General features: G+C 39.3%; 1 protein-coding gene across 2 annotated transcripts in view; it reads right to left on the reverse strand.

Annotated features, from left to right (window-relative positions):
* Positions 1 to 2250: 2250 nt before the first annotated feature.
* PAIP1 (poly(A) binding protein interacting protein 1) overlaps positions 2251 to 16136 on the reverse strand; it is a 37706-nt gene continuing 23820 nt past the window's right edge. For both annotated transcript variants that reach the window (XM_034773993.1, XM_034773994.1), the window contains exons 7-11: positions 11290 to 11396; positions 7811 to 7928; positions 7587 to 7641; positions 5805 to 5898; positions 2251 to 3650 (exon numbers count right to left, since the gene is read on the reverse strand). In XM_034773993.1, the coding sequence (XP_034629884.1) occupies positions 3557 to 3650; positions 5805 to 5898; positions 7587 to 7641; positions 7811 to 7928; positions 11290 to 11396 (468 nt within the window). In that variant the 3' untranslated portion in view covers positions 2251 to 3556. The remainder of the gene's footprint in view (positions 3651 to 5804; positions 5899 to 7586; positions 7642 to 7810; positions 7929 to 11289; positions 11397 to 16136) is intronic.

A 16136-nucleotide genomic window follows, 5' to 3' on the forward strand; every position in this document is an offset into this window, starting at 1 on the left:
CAGAGAGAAGAAATGCTGGAAAGTTGAACCATCATAAATAGGATAAGCAGTGGCGGTGGGGGCTTAGTGATCTTATCAGCAGAAGAGTGCAGGCAGTGTCCCAGTGAACAGGACAGGGCACCATTAGATTAAAATACCCTTTACAGATCTAAGTCAAGTCTCCCAATTTGACTGCGAGTCTCTTGATTTTTCGCACCACCTGTTGGACTCCTGAGCAGCTGCTTCATTCTTTCAATTAGGAAATCTGCGGACCGCAAGGAGAGGCACATTAGGCAGTCTCTCTATAATTGGCTTCTTCCAAGTAGGGTCTCTATGGATAGAGCACTGGAGGATTAGCCGTATAAATACCAACATAGGAAGGCTCTACCAATAGGTGTCTAGATCACAGCCACCAAGCTGCTGCAGCTATACACACATGAAAGAAATGTGACATAGAAGAGCCAAACCAGGAGAATAAACATTTGATTGTGGAAGCTAGAGAATAAGAGAGAAAAAGTCATGCACATATACAGACCCTGAGGAATGGGGAGGAGAGCCAGAAAACAGAGCCCATGTCAGGTGCTCAAAACTCTTGACCAGCAGCTCTTGAGAAACCGTGACTGTGGCTGGGGTGGCTTTCTCGAGCCAACTCTTCAGTGGCAGTGGCAGCAACAGATTCTTCTCCTACTGTACAGTCACATGCTGGAAGAGCAACCAGGGACCAAGAAAACATTGCTGTTGCTGGATAAAACAGCAGCATAGTGAAGAATGTGGTATAAAACTTACATAGAACCAGGCAGCTCAAGATAAAGGTCCTTCCTTCACCACTCATTGTGGTCCTAAAGAAACAGTCTTCCAAGCAACTCTATTGCATAGCTTCCTCCAACCCCTGAATAAAATAGGTAGGTTTTGAATTCTCCACCAAAATTAATTGATGGGGCTCTGCTACCCCTTGTTCTCACACCCCAGCTGGCCTATAAAAAAAAAGTAGCAGACAGGAATTTTGACTGACTTGTTAGTGAGTTAGGCTAGCAACTGGAACACTGTTCAGCTGCCTGCTGGTTTCTACCAGTGAAGTCTTCAGCTTGGAAGCCTCCCGCTTACATCCAGAAGCAGGGACAGGGGCAAGAGAAAACAGCAAAATCAGTTTAAAACCTACTTTAACCCCCCTCCACCCCATGTGAGAGACTATTATTATGACAGATATAACAAATAAGATTAAACACTTGAATTAAGTTTGGGGTTCCCTATATTAAAAATGCAATTGTGTATGTGTTATTGTGGAATTGTATTAAACGTCTCTCAGAAACTGACTAATGCAATCTCTGGAAAGGATCAGGAATCAAAGGACTTTTTAGGACAATATGTGTTGAAGTGGATTTCCTAGGAAATACTGGAGTCAGGGGAATGCAATGATCTAGCTCCGAGTCCATCCTTTTGAAACTGCGACTTGAGGAAAAACCCATTGTCTCTTGATTATCTTTTCCTGGAAAACTCCAGATCAAAGACCCCTGAACTGTATAAAGAATGAACTAAAAACTTTTTTTTTTTTTTTTGACAGAGAAGCCTGCTTAGGCAGTCCATCTTTAGTTGGGAATAACACAGTGAAGGCAGGGAACTGTTCAGCCTGGAAATACCCTGGTCAGAAGGGAGAGAGACACAGGTCTCCATCCAAGAGAGGCAACAGCCAGGAAAACTAAAAGCCTGAGAGTGGCTACTCTTGCTGGACCATTAAGGGGAAAATACAGGTGCAATTTGCCCCAAACTGAGACCCTCATAAAGGCCTGATTTAAAAAAATAATTGGGGAAGAGGTGTTAAAACAAGTTGGGCTTGGATGAAATGTTCTTTTCAAGAAAACTGCTTTGATGGATCTAGTTATATTATTTCTATGGTGATGTACTTGTACCTGAAAATGTGCAGAATAGATGTGTAAGGGAAATTTAATTTACTCTTACCTGCAAATTCCAGATTGTGTATGGACATTTTTAAATGTGAATATTGTACTTATATATATGTATTGTCCTTTTATGAATCTGCTTTTCAAATCTGTATTACAGAAAAAAATTCTCAATGCAGTTGTGTAATCAAAAAATGTTAATCTGCTGCCTTCTTGCAAGTATAATTTGATAAATGCTTGAATATGAGATATTAAGTTGATTCAGTATTAGGCACTGAGTACATAGATACTGTTAAAATAAGCTGGGGAAACAAAAAATTCTAATCAAATTTTTTTTTGAAACCAGGAAAAGAAAAGCGTAATGAAAATATTCCAAAGGAAACAAAGCTAGTTAAATTTTATTTTTCAAAACTTACTCTAAACTAATATGCTAAACAAATAAACAGCAAGAAAATGTAGTCAATGCTAATGGTATAGCTGATACACAAATTATTGTACCAAATGTATTACAGTGCAATATTAACAGAACTATTTACATGCATATTTACAACATGTGTTTTCTTTACATAAGCTATCTTACTTACTTCTTGGGAAGTTGGAAACATATGCATTTTGAGTTTGGTAATGGGTTCTACTTCATCTATCCAATACCAAATAGCATGAACCACTACAACTGAATTATAGGCAATAATAAAAATTGTCTTTGGGTATTTCAGAAAAACTACAAAACAAATTATTAGATTGGAGACAAGCAGCAGTTGACTTCAACATTTGTTAATATATCTGAAATGTAAAAACTGATACAAACCAAACTATGGAATCAACACTCTAAATTGTATAAATTAATTAGAGGACTAAGGAGTGTCCTGGGGCTCTCTCAGAAGGGTAGACATGTTAATCATGTTAATCACATTCAAGAATACATAGATTCAAAGCTGCACACGTTGTAGAGCACGGGCTAAAACCTAGTTAGATTAATGTTTTCTTGTAGAAGAATGCAAAATATTTAGTAGAAGCTTCTGCTTGCAAAACTTGAAAATAGACAAATGTCCTTAAAGCACCTGGCTTCCAAAGCAGTGCTTGTGTATTAATGATGTCACATATTAAAAATGTTTATTCCAGAAAAGAACCCCAAATACCGCCACACACGTTGGAAAAAAAATAACTAGCTTTTTTCATGATTGTGATACACATTTAAAAAAAAAATCTACCCATCTGCAGTTGAGTTTCTTAACCTAAAAATATGTAATACCAGAAATTCCTGTATGATAAAAAGGGTGAGGCAATCCTAGTGTATACTAAAATAAGTGAGCAATTTATTTTTAACTCAAGGTTTTCATGTCTTCCAAGAGAAATTTAGCATTTTAATGGGACAGTTCCCAGTTAGTAAAATTTTATTTCCATGTGATACTTTTCAAAACAATTTTATTGCAGCCAAAACATTGTTCATTTAACTGTACATAAAATAAACTATGATATATACACAACATTTTAAGTTACAGGGCATAAGTTTACAATTTTTGGCAGATTCAGTTTAACAAAATGGAAATTGCATAACTTTAATACTCAGAGAAACTCAACATCCTTAATTTGGTATACATGTGACAAGTTCTCGTGGTTTTCCCTGTTTACTAATCATACCTAAACTGTTTTATTAAGCTAATATTGTGTATAACATCTCACTGTTTTCTCTTACGTTCCGATTCTAAGCAGAATTTTTCATATGCTTCTTCAATTTCTGGATCCATCTCATCATCGATGTCATCAAAGTACCTGCAAAAAATTAAAAAACAAAAACAAAACATACTGTTAGGCTATATTTGTATAGTTTTCTTTTAAGAAAAAGAAGTATACAGAGAAACAGAAAGATTAAATTGCAAGGTATTCTTTGGAGAAAAAAACATCTTTTCATAAATAATCATCAATATACCACAACTCTAATTAAGGGTAAAAAAGTCAAGGTCACCAGACAATACATTGCCATGTTGGGACAATGTTTGGTAACAAAGTGGAGAGTGACACCTACTGTATAACCAAAACTATTTCCTGCAGTACCTAGGATATCCTTGGAGGTTTGACATGTCTGTTCAGTGTATGAGATTCAAATGGTGACTCATCATAAAGTCGTATGGTTGCAGGCTCTGGCATACAGCCTCTTAAAAAAAAAAGCCTGCATTCTCCAATGTCCTATGCATTGGACCAAATACTATGCTTACAGCCTGAGCCTGGAAGCCTATACAGCAATGAACAGGTCGCAGCCCGAGCCCCATGAGCCTGAATTGGGTAGCACAGGCCAGGCATAGGTTTTTCTTTGCTGTGTAAACATACCCTTAGAGCCCCACTGAGGTCAGTGGGCCTCAGTGCAGGCAGCAGCAATTTGCCATTGCAGTTCTCAGTGCAGAATCAGGGTTTAAGCTGTCATTTCTAGCCTTTTTGGTTGTGAAAAAACCTTCCGAACGCAAACTGAATTGAAAGGAATACAATGTTGTCTCCCCAAGCCTGCAGAGTCTGCAACAATGTATTTGAGACACGTGAAATTCATTGAACTCAGTGGGTGAAGCCCTGAAACCTGATGACAGAGTCAAGACTTATTTCACTGCTTCTCATTGTAATAAAAACTTCCAGCTAATGTCCATGTCTATCAGTTTCATTCAGTAGTGGTTACTGCTGTGAGGGCAGCGGAGTGGCTGGTTGCTGTTAAGTATTGGGATGTATCCCTTTTTTCTAGAAAGGAAGCATTGAGACTAACAACCAAACCCTACTCCCACACATCCCCGTGTTCCCAAAAGCCTCAACTGTTACCTCATTAGTGGAGGGAGGGTGCAGGGGGAAGAAATCAGGCCTAGGCATCTCATACTAGGCACCCAAAATTAGTGGACACTTCTGATCTTAGATTTTCCATGTCTCAGTTCTCCATCTCTAAAACGGGGATAATACCAATACAACTCACAGGAGTGTTGTGAAGACATATCCTTGTGAAGCATTCAGATATTATAGTCATAAGCACTGTACAAAAGCCAGTGAGGAAGTTAGTAATTCTGTATGCAGAGCAGAATTTGAACAGCATACAGTTAATAAGGCACGGGGCTATAAGGATAAAATGAAATACTGAATGGTAGCTCATTCAGTAAATGTTGTTCATCCTGTGCACTGAATGAGGCAGCGGTTCTGTGAGGAAAAAATAATATGGGATGATGTAATTAAAGACGATCATAATGCAGACATAGAAGGAGACCAAATTAAGGTTGCACAGGCAACTTTAATTCTGGCATTTCCTAACTTTTAAGTGGTTGACTTTGGAACATTAATTTTCTGTAGTTTTTAGTGTTTAATTAATTATATATAGTTTGCACAATGCAGCCAAGGTAACACTGCTGTGGAAATAAATACTGATTTCCCAACTTAGATGTTTAGAACTCCCCACTTTTAGTTCATTACTATAACCCTCAATACGATGCTTTGTATTTTGTGTAGGGCCTATGTTCTCAAAACTGCAGTGCTCTATTTTGGGCATAAGACTATACTCTTCCATTTTTTGTAAAATTAGTTCTTGGATGGCTCAAAGAATGCCAGACCTCCATTCCATCTACCCCTCCTCACCTCATCCCTCTCTCTCCTCCCTATTCATGCATGTCTTCTCCTATTTTATTACTGTTACCCTAACCCAAACATGTTATGTCTATGTAGTACTGTCTGATTTTGTATTGTCTGGTCTTGCAGCTTTGACAATTTGTCAAATTACATAAATCTTTTAGAGATCCCATGAAGCATGTGATATTTGGAAACATATCCAAGCTCTAAGGCATGTACCTTTTTGAATTTTTCATTGTGCTTCTTTATGAAAAATCAATAAAAATTTAAACAAAAAACTAAAATGCAACTTATAGATATTTTTGAGCAAAAGTATCAGACTAAAACAAAACATACGGATCTCCAGCCCCTGATAAATCTGTTCCATTTTCTTCATAATCTGGAAAGAAATCCTCTCTGTCAAGCAACTCTTGATATTTCTCTTGATAATCTATCACAGAAAAAAAAATCGTAAGTTTATACATAGTCTACTTTTAACATACGAATGTTTCTAAGAGGTCTTGTAAAATTAGAATGTAATTTAAAATAGGAGAAAGATTAGTCCAGCACCCAATGATGCAATATGAACATGGCCTTTTTATTAGACTCTATAAACAATGAGATATGTATAATTCAGGAAAGTGATCTTCCCTTCTAATTTCAATGTTGCATGCAGTGTTGTTATAGCTGTGTAGGTCCCAGGATATTAATGACAAGGTGGATGAGGTAGTATCTTTTACTGGAATAACTTCTGTTGGTGAGACAGAAAGGCTTTTGAGCCTACACAGAGCTCTTCTTCAGGCCCGGAAAATATACTCAGAATGTCATAGCTAAATACAAGATGGAACAGATTGTTTAGCATAGCTGACATATGTTTCAAGGGACCATTCAAGAAGAAGTGGCCAAGTAGCACCCCTCTAGTCATAGGGAGGAAAAGAATGGGGGGGGGGGAAGAAGCTGGGGGGTTATTAGTGGGTTATAGATTGTTGTAATAAGCCATAAATCCAGTCTCTCTATACAATCCATGATTTTTAATGTCTAAAAAAGTTATGAATTTAAGCTCCCAGGCTCGTCTTTTGTAAGTGTTCTGCAAGTTTCCTTTGATGATGAGGACTGATAGAGTGATCCCTTTGTGAAAAGTGTTCACGCACAGGTGACAGGGTGTTTTTCTCTTTTCATCTTCTTGTGTGAGTTCATTCAAAAGCATAATGACTGTCTGGTTTCACTCACATAGTGGCTATTGGGGCATTTAGTGCAGTAGACCACATGTGATAGGTATGTGTAGGACTCATGGCTCAAGAAAGGGGTGTTGTGGAGGGTGCTGATCATTGTGGCAGTAGTGATATGTCTGCAGATTTTGCATCTGTTGTTCTGGCAGGATCTGGTGCTGCTTTGAGTTGGTGTGTCCATGTCTGTAGCACCAGACTCTAAAAACCATGGACTAAACAGACACTGGATTTATGGCTTATTACTACAGAAAATTTTTTTCACTTCAAGGTCCCAGAAGCAAAGACAAGGTTTTCATCTCGAGGCCAAAAGACCAAAAAACATCAAGACACTTGATCATGGCCTTGGACAGACCAAGAGACTACCTACACTTGACCAGAGCTCGGAGAGCCGGGAACCCACTAACAACCCCCCCATCACCCTCCCCCCTGCTTGGCTCATATCCCTTTCAGAGTCAAAGTCACATCTGCCCAAGCCTAATGGGCTCTTTTGACCTAGTTCAGCTCTTTTCAGGATAAAATTCTCCCAATGATAACAGATCATGTCACAGGAGAAAGTTGCTGCTAAATGTAGGAGAGAAGAATAAGGAGTGCACATAAAATACAAGATGTCTTTCTTCCATCTCCATTAGCTAGAAAACAGGAAAACAACAAAGCAGGATGAGCCAGCTATCCCCTTTTACAGAGGGAGTGATGTAAGAAGAGCTTTGCTTTTTCTCTGGTCCCCATCTGTGGGCACACTGGAAGGATTCAATCACTTGTTTGCGTTACCGTCTTCACACTATTTGCCATTGAAACTGCATTCATTTCCATTATTTAAAAATGGTTTATATTTTGTGCCTATTTGGACAGGGCCTCCTCAACTTAGTCATTTTCCTAAGAAATATATAGCTATACTAAGCTGGAGACATACCTGGGTCTGCTGCAGTGAAAGGAACACCCTCAGAGGTGTAAAATGTTGGTTCATTCTAAAATTGAAATGACACAGTAAATTATACACATATTTAATATAAGCAAGATAATCATTCATTGCCTTTACTACTTCCAGAACATCTATCAAGGTTAATAAAATTTCTATGCCTTTCTTTATGAATATACATCAACTTGAACATTTGAAGTTTTGGAGTATACTCATACCATAAAATAGTTGGGGTCATTTTCAGGTGTTGCTTCCCTATATGTTGAGGTTACGTGAACTCTACCCCAGTTACTTGAGCGTAGTTCTACTAGTTTCAGTAGCATCTGTTTTACATCTCTGCAAATAGACAAAAAACACCAAGGACTGATTAAATACTTTGTATTAAAATGTAAAAAAAAAACAAAAAAAAAAAAACCCAAGATTCTTTACAATCCAACACCTCTGTAACACTGCATATGCTACTATTTAAGTCCAAGTCCCTTAAAATAATTTAAAGTGCATGCTTCACACATATTTATAGCTAAAGGTAGGGGGAAGAGAAACAGTTGTTAAACCAGTAAGATATCAAAACCCTAATAGTTACTAAACAAATCTACAGTAAAATGGTTTTAGGAAATGCCACCACAATTGATTTTGAATGAACACATATGTGAGCTAGTTTCTTACCCTGGTGTAGTGAAGTAATTCTAATTGTATAACGTAATCAATTACAGAAAACAAGTACACCTCTACCTCGATATAACGCCACCCGATATAACACGAATTCAGATATAACGTGGTAAAGCAGTGCTCTGGGGGGGCGGGGCTGTGCACTCCAGTGGATCAAAGCAAGTTCGATATAACGCGGTTTCACCTACAACATGGCAAGATTTTTTGGCTCCCGAGGACAGCGTTATATCGAGGGAGAGGTGTATGCAAGAGAATCACATTGAAATGTTAAATATAGCCCCCCGGGATATTACATTCTCCACTTATGTATGATTAAACAGTATACATAATATTAATACATTCAAATGATGTTTTACATCTTTACTCGCTTCTTATGCGTTGCACAATACAATTACAAATGGCAAGTTCCTTCCCTATTTTAGCTAACACATCCTCTTAGAACTAGTGCAACATGAAACAAATAACAAAAAAAACTATTAGATGTATAAGTAACTATTTATAAAATTAGAGGCTGTACTGTTCTTGGGGAATGAGAAAGTATGACATGTCCAAACTGTCTTCATTCCATACAATCTGCCTCAGAAAAATCCTCCGTATCTTTTGGCCCAGAACAATCTCAAACCAAGATCTATTGACACAGTGCAGCCAAGAGGATCTGAGCACCATCATTGCTAGGAGGCGCTGGAGATCGATCGCTCATGTGCTTCGGATGGAAACTGATTCCATCACCAGAGTAGCAATAAGATGGACACCTGAAGGCAAGCGAAAACGAAGCCGCCTGAAAACAAAATGGCGAAGAGCTGTGGAAGCCAACCTGAAAAACCTGGGGCACAGCTGGGAACCATTGAAAGACTTGCCAGGAACAGACAGGAGTGGAGGAGCTTTGTCGCTGCTCTAAATGCCAGAGGCGTAATAGGAACATAAGAGACTAGAAGAACAATCATCATCAATCATCATCGTTCCTATTACGCCTCTTATGAGTAAGATGAAATTCCCAGATGTCTACTGTATGACTATCTAGGTTTGAGGAATCTTTCCCAAAACTTTAGTTATTTAATTCAATCATCATTTTGGACTTATAGCTGACAGTATCGCTTATAGTCCGTTTTTTCCCTTACCTATTTTTGTGAAGGAAGATATTGTAGTTTAATCAATGGCAATGAAATGTGTGCAATGAGAGAAAAAAATTAAATGTCATGTTTCCAAGCTCACTTGTTCTAAAAAAAAAAAAAAAATTATTGATGAGCATATAGCATAATAAAATCATGAAAAGTAACAACTCACAAATTATTTAAAGTTGAGTGTTAATAGTAAGCAAAATCCAAGATACTGCCAAGGCTTTTGATTTATATAAAGTGGCTAACAGCCATAAAGTTGGTGCAACAGAACAAAAAAATCCAATTATGTTCAGGAGGTCACAGTACTGGGTAATTGGAGGACATGGTTTTCTTTATAAAGTTACACCTTGAAGACAATAAATCCTTCAAATTTGTTTTGTTCCAGGATTTATTTTGGATAAATTCTCTTTCCTCATCAGGGTCTGGATGCAGGGAGATGGATTTTATACTACTTTCTCTCAACTAGATCTACAGAAGGCACAAATTCAGGGATTTGATTTCCCCCCTCATAGTTAATTGAAAAGATGATATGCAATAGACAATACTTCCATTTCCATTAAAATATCAAACTTGAAGCAAGAGTGAATCAAGCAGAGTCTGTAACATTCTCTTTCATGTCAGCATTGCCATCTGTGATTTTACATCAAGATGGCAATTTCACTAATTATTACCCCTCCCATCGAAAAGCCTGCATAAGAAAGCTGGGGGGATGAAAACTCAACAACATTCACTTATCTGAATTTACTTTTGACTTTTTCCTCTGGTGAGAGAGACTTTGGATTTTGGAGGCTGTAGGTCCTCCCATTCCCAATGATCTTGACGATCCACAAATATGAATCTCCTTCCATACAAAGCCAGAAGCTCCAGGTGCAATACCTGCCACAGATGCTACTGAGCAGCAACAGGGCTTCTGCAGGGACAACTACTGATCCACTGGCCTTCCTCCCTCTGACAGGAGACCTGCTGCAATTGTCTGGATCCCACTATAGCTGTGTAATAGCAGCCTTGGAAGGACTCAGAGGGATGGAATAAACTCCTGCCCAGATTTCTATGTAGAAGTCCAGAAGCTGAATGTAGTAGAGTGACATTTACCCAGCCACTCCTCCATTGTTTCTCCAATCTCTAATCAGATCCATAAGAGACAGAGGATGTATCGTGGCAGCAGAATAATCATTGGGGATGATCAGCGACACTGAATAAAGTCAATAAACCCTCATACTAGTGAAGTCAATCTCCCTCACAATGTCTTGAATCAACATATTCTATGCAAGATACTCTAGCAGGAACAGTTTTGCCACTTATAATTATAGCATCCAACATATTCTCTTAGAAAACTAATCTTAACTCTTCTGCACAGCAGTTCATTTTGGAAGTGCTGTTGGTTCAAATTAATGAATATAATGGAGATATATTAGCAGTCAAACATACAATATTCATGGTATTCTATAGTAACCAGTCATCATATATGGTATATAAATTTCCAAGGTGGTAAATTGTGAACAAAATCAAGAAATATTGTAACTGACACAGTTTCTTCAACAAATGCAATAATTATAATGTCCACTATCGAAGCATAGCACTAAAAAGGTATTTTAACACCTAAGGTTAAAATCTTTATTAATTTCTTAAACTATCTAATTTATACATGTACAAATTTCCCAGTCATTCTTTAGAAACAGGATTTGCTGTGTGGGAATGTTCTAGCATAAAGTATATTACCTCATGGCCATAAGAACAAAGACCATTAAGGTTACTATAACTCTGAAAAGAATGCATTCTTCACATTGACATACTTAATATTTCTACTGTATTCAAATTCACATACAGCTCTGAAGAAGAAGTAGGAAAACCCCACACATGAGTAAGGGAATGCATTGAAGAATTAATGATCAACTAATTTTTCTTCCCACCTGCTGCAATTTGCATCCAGGACAACATTTTCAATTCTCTGAACCATTTCATCCATATCAGTCTTTCCTTTTTCTTTCCATGCATCTTCCAAAACTGACCCGGTCAACTAAAAAAAAAAAAAAAAAGGGAGCATATTTTATTAATAAAAAAGCATGTAAGTTCACTACATAAAATCTTAAAAAGCAAAGTTCTTTCGGTTCATGGAATTCTGTGACAAGTGTAGACACATTCTTTGACTACCCTAAAGGAAAAACCAACCTTGATTTTCTAGATGTCTTTAATTTCATAACATTACAGGACTGTATAAGTTGATGAATTCTCATTAAATCGAGTTGGCAGTTCATCAACAGCTGGCCTTTGGTTTCTGTAAACAATATGAGTTTGGTCACTGAAGCTTCCACTCTTTAATGCTACTTAGAAGTTGAATGACCAGCCCTGTTGCTATTTATGTTATCTTCAGGACTTTACACTAACCACAATTTGAAAACAACTCTTCAATAACCTCACAAGGCTTTAAAACAGTCACATAAGGTTCACTCTTTAAACATGTGCACACAACCTGAAGGTATTTTTCAAGCAACGAGGACTTTTCTATTTTACTATTTTTATAATTATTTCCCTTAAAAAGAGGGATAGATCACTGGGTTTGCCCAAAAACCCACATATCACTGGAAGAGGAGTAGCTCTCCCTAGAGTACTTAGTGTAGGCATTACCTCAGAGGTCTTGCTATTAGGCCAAAATACCATGAGAAAGATAAACTTCAATGTTATCTCAAAGTTAAATTTTGAAATAAAAGTAATATTTATTTAGATTTATGACAAAAAGCTAAACAAACTGGTACTAAGTTCCCAAATTCCACATTTAAAAAAAAAAAAAAAGTATTTTTAGGATATCTGAAATTAAAGAAGAGAAAAAGAACACAGTTTGTATGCAAGTTTAGAACTTCCATGAATCACAAAAGACTTAATATGGCTACAGGTATGAGAGAAGAAAGCAGCACGATTAGACCTTACCTGAAATTTTGACTTTTGACTCATTTGAAATTCTGTCCCTGAAAGATTTCAACCCTTATTACTAAAATGTAATATATCTATTTTTTCCTAATGAAGTTATGATTGATGCATTTTATGGCAATTGCTAATGTTGGTCTATTGAGTAATATATCATGTATAAAGCTAGACTCAATAAACAGACTTCCAACCAGACTGATCTGGCCCTTCTTCACTCCGAGGAAGGGAAATTGAGTACAATGCACCTTACTGTTGACAGCATAAAAAAAAAAATCAAGGCCGTCTTGACTGCTCTGTGCAGGGATTAACAATATCTTGGCACTCTCAGAAGAGCCAGGATTTGCCTGTGATCTTTGTCAAAATTTCCCCTGCCTCCACTATTGTGTACTGTACACTAGCTGGTTGCTGACCTCCAGCCTCAGAGTTGCTGTATTTCACTGGTGCTATATATATTGATAATTTTTATATATTGTTTTGGGATCCTTTGAGATTATAGTTTACTACATACAAAGTAAAATATTTTTAAAGTTACATTGCTATATTTTCTGTAGTTAGAAAATGCCACTTAATTGTTGCCAAGTTAAATCCCATATAATACCCAATTAACAAAAGATAGCAACACTTCTTTTAATATAGAACGATTCTGCTGGTACCACCGTGTTAGATGAATGATTTTGAAATGCATGTTTGTCCTGATGACTTCAAAAACAAACGATAACAAAATACAGTAGATCATTTGATAAGCCAACTACAATCAAATATTTGATTGGTAGTTTTAACTTGTAACTGAGGGCAGATATCCATGGTCGCTGTAAGCCAGAGAGTTATTTGTATTACCTTAATGGAAAAGGCCAAACATTTATTTCTACACAGACTTCATGAACTACTCAGGATCTTTCATCAGGTGTAGTAAATATTCAACCACAAATCTATGTAAAACAGATTAAATGCTGTTTGAAATACACAATGAATAAAAAAGTGTGAAATACGAAAAAAAGCTACAGAAGGAATAGAAATCTTTGTGCCCGTACCACTCACTTGTTTTTTTAAAATAAGATTAACTCCCCCAAATCTTAATGCTGCAGACATAAAATAAACCTTCATAAAGAGCTCCACATTTTTAATTTATATTAGTTCTACTGTAGATATTTTCAAAAATTCCAAACTTGGACATTTAAAATGAAGACATAAAAGCCTACATTTAGTACCTAAAGAAATGACTTTTCAGAGCGCTTAGCATCTGCAGCACCCAGTCAGCTCATAACTAAATCATAGGGAGCTCAGCACCTGTGAATATCAGGCTACTTAATTAAATATGGTTTCAGAAGCCTAATTTTAGATATCCAAATTTGAATTTTATTTATTTGAAATAGAGGCTGTTTTTGGATTATTTCTAGTTGCAAAAACCCTGGATGATATCATAGAAGCAGTTTTCAGAACATCATGATCTCCTGTTCTCCAACACCAATTATACTTGTGATGTCACAACCATTGCTGTAACTAGACATCAACCCAAGAAAAAAAGTGAATTTTATTTTTCTTAAATTGCAGTTGTTAAAGATGAACTGCTTAGATTCTCAATGAATTGCACATGTTATGTGCAGACTCAAACAATGCAAATAAATTTTACATTTTAAAACAACCAAAACAAAACAAAAACAAAAAAAACAACCAATGGCTCCTTTACTTATCTGCCAAAACTTCCAACTGTTCTATGCAGCGTTGTTGTAGCCATGTCAGTCTCAGAATATTAGAGAGACAAGGTGGGTGAGATAATATATTTTATTGGACCAACTTCTGTTGATGAGAGAGACAAGCTTTTGAGCTTACAAAGAGCTCTTCATGTCTGGGAAATTTATGCAAGGTCTACACTACTCACTTACTTTGGTATAACTACGTTGCTCAGGGGTGTGAAAAATCCAGTGCTATGTCGGCAGGAGAGGGCTTCTCATGGAGGTGGTAGTATTAAGCCGATGGGAGAGCTCTCTTCTGTCTGCTTAGAGTGTCTACACTGACACTGCATTGACCTAACTGTGACTATGGCTACACTGGCGCTTTACAGTGCTGCAACTTTCTCGCTCAGGGGTGTGAAAGAACACCCCCCTGAGCGCAGCAAGTTACAGCGCTGTAAAGCGCCAGTGGAAACAGTGCCCCAGCGCTGGGAGCCATGTTCCCAGCGCTGTAAGCTAATCCCCTCGTGGAGGTGGAGTACCTGCAGTGCAGGAAGAGCTCTCTCCCAGCGTTGGCGCGCGACCACACTCACACTTCAAAGCGCTGCCGCGGGAGCGCTCCCGAAGCAGCACTTTAGAGTTTCGAGTGTAGCCACGGCCTACATTGACCTAAGTACTATGCCTCTCGTGAAGGTGGAGTTAAGTTGGTGTAGTGGTCAAGTTACATGGGAGGGAGCTACATTTCAGTGTAGGTGCTTACAGAGTTACGTCAAAATAAGCTGCCTTACATCCAATTAACTCTGTAGTATAGATCAGTTGTCAGAGATAAATACAAGATGGAACAGATTATTTAGCATAAGTAGTTAACACATATTTAAAAAGGACCCTTCAAGGCGAAGTGGCCTGTGTTATCACAGGTAGGAAAGGAAACAGGAGGGAGCAGCAGCAACTGGGCAGGGGGGTGGGAGTGTTAGCAGGCTATAGATTATTGTAATAAGCCATAAATCCAGTGTTTCTATTTAGTCCATGATTTTAGTGTATAGCAAAATTTGAATGTAAGCTCCTAATCTCATCTTTTGAAAGTGTTGTGTAGGTCTCCTTTTAAGGCAAACTACAGTCCGTGGGCCACATCTGGCCCGCAGGACCCTCCTGCCCGGCCCCTGAGCTTCTGGCCTGGGAGGCTAGCCCCTGGCCCCTCCCTGCTGTTGCCCCTCCCCCACAGCCTCAGCTCACTGCCCTGCAGGTGCAGTGTTCTTGGCCGCAGGGCTGCGACCTCCTACCAGGCAGCGCAGCGGTGCTCTGTGCTGCGTGGTGGAGAGACTGGCTCCAGCCGGGTGGCACGGCTGCCTGTCCTGGTGCTCTGGGCAGCGTGGCTGTAGCGCCACCAGCCACTGCACCAGGCAGTGCGGTAAGGGGACAGGGAGCAGAGGGGGTTGGATAGAGGACAGGTGAGTTCGGGGTGGTGGTGGTCAGGGGCAGGGGTGTGGATAGGGGTTGGGGCAGTCAGAGGATGGAGAAAAAGGGGGGTTGAATGGGGACAGGGGTCCCAGGTGGCAATTGGGAAGGGGGGGTTGGATGGGGCGGAGGGGGGGCAGTCCAGCGCTGGGGTTCTGAGGGTGGTCAGGGGACAGTGAGCGGGGCGGCTGGATAGGATAGGGGTCCCGGGGGGCCGTCAGGGGACAGGGGGGCTGGATGGGGCAGGAGTCCCAGGGGTGCCATCAGGGGGTGAGAAGCAAGGGGGGGTGGATAGGGGACGGGGGCTGGGCCTGGCTGTTTGGGGCGGCACAGCCTCCCCTGACCAGCCCTCCATACAATTTTGGAAACCCAATGCGGCCCTCAGGCCAAAACGTTTGCCTGCCCCTGCACTAAAAACAGTCTGGCAGTAGAGGCAATGGGGTGGTTTCAGTTGAATCCTGCCCTGCACTCACCCAACAGTGATGGCTCCTGCAGTTCTTGTGCTGTGGGGCTGGCTGGACTTGGCGCGGCGCTCTGCTCCAGGCATTGCAACTTCCGGGGTTACAGCACCGCTCAAGTTTGGCCCTGCCTCCTTGACTGGACCAAATTTGTGTGAGTGGAGTTGTGACCTGGCTCATGGGGTTGTAGTGCCACTCACTCAAATTTGGCATATCCGGACTTCCATCATCATGACACTGGGCCAAACCTGA

The sequence above is a fragment of the Trachemys scripta genome, chromosome 6, assembly GCF_013100865.1.
Source record: "Trachemys scripta elegans isolate TJP31775 chromosome 6, CAS_Tse_1.0, whole genome shotgun sequence".
NCBI lineage: Eukaryota > Metazoa > Chordata > Testudines > Emydidae > Trachemys > Trachemys scripta.